The 7,563-nt window shown below is 35.0% G+C and overlaps 1 protein-coding gene across 1 annotated transcript; it reads left to right on the top strand.

The window, feature by feature from the left end:
- The first annotated feature begins 3,431 nt into the window (after positions 1–3,431).
- On the top strand, positions 3,432–7,055 carry LOC114290825 (putative E3 ubiquitin-protein ligase XBAT31). Its single transcript, XM_082906757.1, has 8 exons — positions 3,432–4,022; positions 4,112–4,171; positions 4,404–4,475; positions 4,667–4,788; positions 4,874–5,014; positions 5,102–5,209; positions 5,660–5,918; positions 6,361–7,055. Exons 1-8 carry the CDS (start codon positions 3,843–3,845, stop codon positions 6,748–6,750), a joined length of 1,332 nt encoding a protein of 443 aa, XP_082762883.1. The 5' UTR covers positions 3,432–3,842; the 3' UTR covers positions 6,751–7,055.
- Positions 7,056–7,563: the final 508 nt, after the last annotated feature.

The following is a 7,563-nucleotide window of genomic DNA, read 5'->3' as shown; positions in this document are numbered from 1 at the left end:
CAGCTTTTCAAAGAGAAATTTCATTGAAAAGAAAAACATATTTCACTAATTTTCTAAACTTTTAATTGTAAAAATCAAATATTTAAATTTTAACCTAAATTTTAACATAATCCTACTTCACTCCACCATTTTGAATTGGAGTGAAATGTTATATAAATTATTTTAAAAGTAGGCAACATAATAACTTTAGACAACACATTAATTGTGATGTCCTGGGTCTTGAGATTGGAATAGTATTGTGTAGTAGGGTAGTATGTTTTTCTTTCAGTGTTTGGTTTGCTGTATCGGGTCGTTGAGATTCCCTTTCTACTCCTACTTAACCTCTCTTAACTTTTCCAAATTGAAAATTTTGAGTTTTAAGCACTGGAATTTGTCTTGGATTCCAAAAAATAAACTCTGGTTTCTGGGCAAAATTGCTCGTGGGAAATTGACAGTCTTGTGGGTTTTTTGGGAAGAAAACCGCTCAAGCGGATGGTGAATTTCTGGACAGCTCTCTGGAGTAATTCGCCCATGAGGCAGAAAATTCCGCTCGTGCAGAATTGAAACCGCTCGAGCGGATTTTCGGCATGTATGTCTAGATTTTCGTGCCCTTTTTTTCACACATGTTTTTCACTTCTCTCTCTCTCTCTTTCTCTTTCTCTCTCTCTATACTCATCTTTTCTATCCCTTCTCTCTAAAAACACACCCAAATCCAACTTCTCTCCAAGATTTGGCTCAAATCTTCATGAGTTTAAAGGGATTTTTTTACACCAAATCGAAGAGGGCGACGAGAGCTACGTTTATAACTGATTGGATTATGTTGTTGTCGACTTTGATTTATAGGGTTTTCATCCTCTTCATCTCCCAAGCTTGAGGTAGGGATATTCTTTAAGTTTTTATATATATATATATATATTTGCAAGTTTATACATGTTTTAAATATTTCATCATGTTTTGAGTTATGATTTTGGGTTACTGAATCCTAGATAATGTTAGAAGTTGATTTTATCTATTTTTTTCCAAACTTTTGAGAATATGAGTATGTTCTAAGGTGTGGGCGTTGTTTTGAAAAAATCTTTTCAAAAATGGAGCAAAAACCTTGTTTTGGTGGAAATTCTAGAATTTGGAGATTTTGAAAAAAAAAGTTGTGATATTGTGTAATTGATACTTGATAATTTTCTATGTGAGTAAATGTTTGAGGACATTCTATAGTTGTATCAAATGAAAAGATTTCATGAGAAAATGAGAAATTGTAGAATTAGAAAGCTTGAGCAATAGCTTATTGTTGTTATTTTGGAAAGACTGAATGCTAAAAGTGATGATGAATTTATAGAAAATACATGAGGGTTGATATTGTATTAATTATTCTCTTGAAAGTGTATCATGATGTTATAATGACAAGGGATGTGGGAATTTGATAACAATAGAGGATCGTTTGGATGAATTGAGGAATTGAGGAATTTTCAAGCATTGATATAGAAATATGTTGCATTGGCACTTGATTTCATTATCATCACCTTTCGAATTGGCATTATTTAGATATTTAAATGGAACTTTATTATTGCATTGGACATTTGCATTGCCATTCCATTTTATCATTGATGTAATTGATTTTGAGTATTGCATTGGAAAAAGTATTGCTTTGAGAAAGTAAATTGTTTTGTGAAATAAAATCATATTGATTTATTTTTGGGATAAATATGTTGGTAAGTTCGGATAGGGAGTGTAGTTGGTATTAGTTAAGTTGACCTAAATTTCCATGGTGAAAGACTAAAAACATGTGCGGAGGAGGTAACACATGCTTTCCAGTTAGCTACTGATAAAGTGGGGATTGGTAGTACTTATTATACTTACTTGCAAACACCAACGAAGGGATTATCTGAATCGTATTTACCGCCCCTTTAAACTACATTGAAATTATTAAATTGTTAAATTCTTAAGATTGCATTGTGCACAAAAGTTTCAAAAGATAGAGATATATGTTTTTAAACATGGCATGACATATGCATTCATCCCATGAGATTGTATAAAATGTATATATTTTGTTAAGATTTTTCTACTGAGCTTTGTGCTCACCCTATGAGATTTTGTACAGAAAATGATGTGGTGATCCCGCCAAGTTAGAGGCGTGGAAATATGTTTTGAGAGCACCAGGCTCTTTTCTTTGTTGTAATTATTTTGTCAAGCCAAAAACTTTATATGTATGGGTTTGAAAAATCACTTTTGTGTAAATCGAGCTTAAGCCTTAAAATTTGTATTTCTTGAGGGCATTTAATCGTACTTGACTTATTATGCCACATGCTATAAATTCATATACTAGGGATGTTGAACATATAATCGCATGTGGAATATTCTTTTATAAATCTCTTGATGGTTATGAATACAAATGTTGGAGATTTGAGGATGGTGTTAATATTGAAACTTACTTTCATTTATATTAAACAATAGAAGTTAATGAATCTTTGTTGTGTAAATTTTCGGGGCGTGACATTAAGTTTTAAAACATCTCTACTCACTTTTTTATCAATCAATTGTTATAAGAAAATAATAATATTATTGTTTATTTTGCATTAATATATATATATATACATATTATTCTTAGTTATTTTTAAATTTACATACCATCTATATTAATTTTAATTATTTTAACCCTCATTGCGTTATGCTTATAGAATTTATTGGCTATGTTTTAAGAATTTTTTTCTAACAAATTAAAAATTAATTTGGTGAAAAAAATTAAAAAGTCAAAACACTTATCATTTTTATATAGTTTTATCTTTTAAAAGGTCAAAAATAATTTTTAAAAAAAATATTTTTATCATTTTTTTAGTTAAAAAAAAGTTATCATTTTTTTCGATTTTTTTTAAAATAACCATTATTTTTGTTTGAAACTAATCATCAATTTGTGATGAAAAATGGTAAAAATCTAAGGATTTATCAAAATTTCTATCAAATGTCTTATATGGGTGGAAAACTCACACCATGTAAGTCACATATGAGCCCCATACCCATATAAGACATTTAATAAAACTTTTGAAATCTTTAACCTTATTTGTTTGTGACTTATATATAGGGGTATAAAATCGATCCATTAGACAACAACAAACCTGAAACCCGTCCGCAGCATGACTCGACTAGGCCTAAGTCTGAGCCTAGCCCGTGATCCTGAGGTGGGCCGTGTGTTTTGAGTTTGGCCCAGCCGAAGTCCCAATGTCATTTTCAATTTACTTTGGTTAAAAAAACAAAAAAATAATGAAAAAAAATAAAAAGGTCAAACTTGACCCAGGCTTGTCACGAACCCGAATTCATGCCCATGTCTAAGCCTGGCCCGCCCAAGTAGCCATTCGGACTGGAATTGAGCCTAGACCAAAATTTTGCACGAGAAACCCGGCTTGACCCGGCCCAATTTCTGGCGCAAACCTGCTAAATCCGACAGTCATTTTTATACCCCTAAATTACGTACAATCTTTTGTGGAAATTACTGAAATGTAAATGCAATGATTCACCAACATTATTGGGAATCTTTAATAATAAAAACTGCCCAAAAAAATATCTGACCGATGCCCGATGGGCCACTCCCTCTAGGTAACTGCCCCTTTTCTGACTCTATAGCTGCCCGCTCTCCAATCCAACCCCTCTCTCTCTCTAAACAAACTCCGCGGAGAGAGAGAGAGAGTACTTAAATGCAAAGTTTACCATTCAGCCACCGCCACAACCACCACCTCCACCTCTAGGCACAGCGGCAAATGACCCAGGTGGAGCATCTCCCTCTGGGTTCCATTGCCTTGCCATAAACATATACATATAATACATATATATAGTGAGAGAGAGAGAGACAGAGGAGAGACAGAGAAGGGGAAGTGATGGGTCAGGGGCTTAGTTGCGCAGCGAACTACGAGCATGGGCTCTACACTGCTGTTCAGTTCGGAGACCTGGAAACTGTTGAGAATCTGTTACAGAGAGACCCAACTCTCATCAACCAGACCACAGTCTACGATCGCCACTCTTCTCTTCACATCGCTGCTGCCAATGGCCAGATCGAGGTCTGTTATTCGAATCTCATTGGGTTTTTTTTTTTTTTTTAAATCGAAATTTGGAGTAATTTTGATTGATGGTTTTGTTTTTGTTTCAGATTGTTTCTATGCTTTTGGATAGATCTGTTAAACCAGATTTGTTGAATCGTCATAAGCAGGTGAGGAAGAATTGGTTCAATGTCTGATTGGGTGCCCAGAAAATTGTTGGGGGGACAGTTTTGATTTTTTTTTTCCCCGTTTATTTACGTACAATTTCTGTTTACCAAACAGAATGTGAAATCGGTTAGCTTTTAAATGTTTGATCTTGCGTGTTGTTTGGTGTAAAATTTTGTGTTTTGTCCACTTTATTGATTTTTGGTTTTATAATTTTGGCAATTGTGAATGTTTTAGACTCCGCTTATGCTGGCTGCGATGCATGGGAAGATCTCTTGTGTGCAAAAGCTTATTGAAGCTGGAGCTAATGTATGTCAAATTCCCATATCTTTCTCTCTCTCTCTCTCTCTCTCTCTCTCTCTCTCTGTTGTGTTGTGTTTTGTTTTGTTTTGTTTCTTTATCCATATGTCTATGTACGAATCTTTGCTGAACTAGATGTAGTCAAATTTGATGATTTGCTGATCTTGATTATCTTTGTTTTATTTTATTTTTAATTTCAGATTTTGATGTTTGATTCAATTCATGGAAGAACCTGCTTGCACTATGCTGCTTACTATGGTCATTCTGATTGCCTTCAAGCAATTCTCTCTTCAGCCCGTCACTCCCATGTCGCCGCTTCTTGGTGGGTATCTGTGTGTGTGTGTTCTTGTATGGATTGATTTGAACAATTCTTAACTGGTTATTCAATGTATTGAATTGGGTTACAGGGGTTATACCCGGTTTGTAAATATTAGAGATGGTAAAGGAGCAACCCCATTGCACTTAGCAGCCCGTCAAAGACGGCCCGAATGTGTCCATATTCTCTTGGACAATGGAGCTCTTGTATGTGCTTCAACCGGTGGATATGGGTAATAATTGGATTAAACTCTTTACTGTTGGTCAATTTTGGGGGTGGTGTTGATTGTGTATTTGATTTGATAAAAAATTTCTCACAGATTCCCTGGAAGCACTCCGCTTCATTTGGCTGCTAGAGGGGGTTCTCTGGATTGCATCCGCGAATTGTTGGCATGGGGCGCAGATCGACTCCAAAGAGACTCATCTGGGTATTGTGAAAATCAAAACATATGGATTCATATCATTTTAGCTAAGCCAATTTGTTTACATCTTGTTGGAAAAATTTGTTGGAAACCTTATGTTGGTGTAATTACCACCAAAATTAAATATAGGGTCAAAAATAAATATAGAGCCAAGGACTGTCACCATGAGAAAACTCTAAAATCCTTTACTCAATTTATTACCGTTGAGCCTGATAATTCAATCTCGTTGTCATGGAAATCCAGAGTGTTTATCATTTTTTCAGTGAGCGATGATTTAACATTCTTTAGGGTATTTTCTAATTATAAATAAAATCTGAAGCCAGAATTTAAATTCAGAATATGGTAGTTGTCCCAACTTATTGATGTGCGACATGAACTAAAGTTTTGTTCTATTACATAATGCTTATAAAAAATGAGAAATTGAACCCTCTTTGTCCAATCATGTCTGTGGTGCAGGAGAATACCATACATGGTCGCTCTAAAGCACAAGCATGTAGCTTGTGCAGCGTTGCTGAATCCTTCATCAGCAGAGCCTCTTGTTTGGCCATCACCTTTGAAGTTCATTAGCGAGCTTAATGCAGAGGCAAAAGCTTTGTTAGAACAGGCACTGATGGAGGCAAACAGGGAGAGGGAAAAGACCATTTTGAAGGGGACAGATTTCTCGCTTCCATCTCCATCATATTCTGATACTGGGGTTGATGACAATATTTCTGAGGTAACTTGTTTCTTCTCATCAAGGGGTAAAATCTTTTTACCCTTGTTTTTAAATCAATTTAAATCCCAAAAATGTTAAATTTTTTTCAGATTTTGGAATTATATGCACAAAATATCCACTAGAAATTCCAAAAATGAAACACGGTTGAAATTTCAAATTTGAAATCTTGTTTCTTAATAGTTTATCAGACTTCTAAGCTGACCAGAACTATTCAAACTTAATTTTTTTTTTCCTTTGTTGACTTTTGTCGTTGGCCTTTGTGGAAAGTCGATATAGAAGCCTAATAGTGGATTTTTGTGTAAATTCTTATCTTGCTTGATATGTTTTTCTCGCCTGTAGTGCTCTGATCCGAGCAAAAATTGTTTCATAATGGTGGTTTATTGTCAATTATAAATGAATGTTTATTCTTGACAGCTTATCCATTTGCTTCCATTTTATGCAGTCTAGTGACACCGAGCTATGCTGCATATGCTTTGATCAAGTGTGCACAATTGAAGTCCAAGACTGCGGTCACCAGATGTGTGCGCAATGCACGCTCGCATTATGCTGTCATAACAAGCCTAACCCAACCACAACATGCCTTACTGCACCAGTTTGCCCATTTTGCCGGAGCAGCATTGCCCAATTAGCGGTTGCCAAAGTTAAGACCAACAATGTCGACGCTGACCACGACATTACCTCCTCGAAGCTAAGAAGGTCAAGAAAGTCCAAGAACTTCAGCGAGGGAAGCAGCAGTTTCAAGAGCTTGTCGGCAATGGGCTCATTTGGTAAAATGGGAGGCCGTGGCTCAGGTAGGATTGCTGCTGAAAATGAGTGGGTGGATAAATCTTGATACCGAGAAAAAATTGGTTTCAAGAATTGCATTTGGCAGTCTATTTTAACCCCCATGGGGGTCCAGGACCCAATTCATTTGGGGTATAGATAGATAGATAGGTAGATAGATCTCAATTTGCATTGTAGATTTGGGAAATGAATAAGTATTGATTTTCAGGTTTGGGTTGGTGAGTATTGTTTTGTGTGGGTCAAATTGTTGTAATATTGGTTTACCTTCAGCTTGAAGAAGCAGCGTGGGCCTCTGTTAGTTACTTAAACAAAACAAACAAGAAGTCTATTTATTTACTTCTTTTCAAAGTGAAATTTGCATTCTTCAATGTCTGCCTGCTTGTAGCCCTTGGAAGGAGTCAAAAAGATGGGGGTTAGGTTTGAAAGAGTGAAGTTTCAATTGTTTTATATAATTTTTTTTTTCTAAATTATTAATAGAAAAGGAAAACATTAAATTACAAAAGGAAATGAGCCTCTTTTGTTGGTGGATTGAATGCCATGTGATCAAGTCACCACTGGGTCAATAATTTTGGGTACCATCATTTTGTACCTCATTCAATTATATCAATGACGATAGTAGGAATAATTTTGAACCTCTATAAAAAGATTTAGTGACGTGGTAAGAGAAAAAAATAAATAAAAATAAAAATATAGATATACATCACATCACCTATGAATATCACTCTTTATTACATTACTAAAACTCTTTTGGAGTTTTAAAATTAAAATTTTTAATCTTTACTTCAAATATATATATAGACAAGTGAGGTGGGATGTGGGGGTTTGCTGATTTCTGACTTGATCTTGACACATGGACGTAGAT

The sequence above is a fragment of the Camellia sinensis genome, chromosome 14, assembly GCF_055761805.1.
Source record: "Camellia sinensis isolate YWXY chromosome 14, ASM5576180v1, whole genome shotgun sequence".
NCBI classification, from domain to species: domain Eukaryota; kingdom Viridiplantae; phylum Streptophyta; class Magnoliopsida; order Ericales; family Theaceae; genus Camellia; species Camellia sinensis.
Note: the sequence above shows the minus strand (reverse complement) of the source record. Positions and strands in the feature narration are given on the sequence as shown.

Excerpts from the sequence above, each read along its gene's own strand:
- LOC114290825 (XM_082906757.1), top strand. The coding sequence starts at position 3,843 with ATGGGTCAGGGGCTTAGTTGCGCAGCGAACTACGAGCATGGGCTCTAC. Across the intron at positions 4,023-4,111 it reads CTGCCAATGGCCAGATCGAG|ATTGTTTCTATGCTTTTGGA; the intron begins GTCTGTTATTCG and ends TTTTTGTTTCAG. Across the intron at positions 5,919-6,360 it reads TTGATGACAATATTTCTGAG|TCTAGTGACACCGAGCTATG; the intron begins GTAACTTGTTTC and ends CATTTTATGCAG.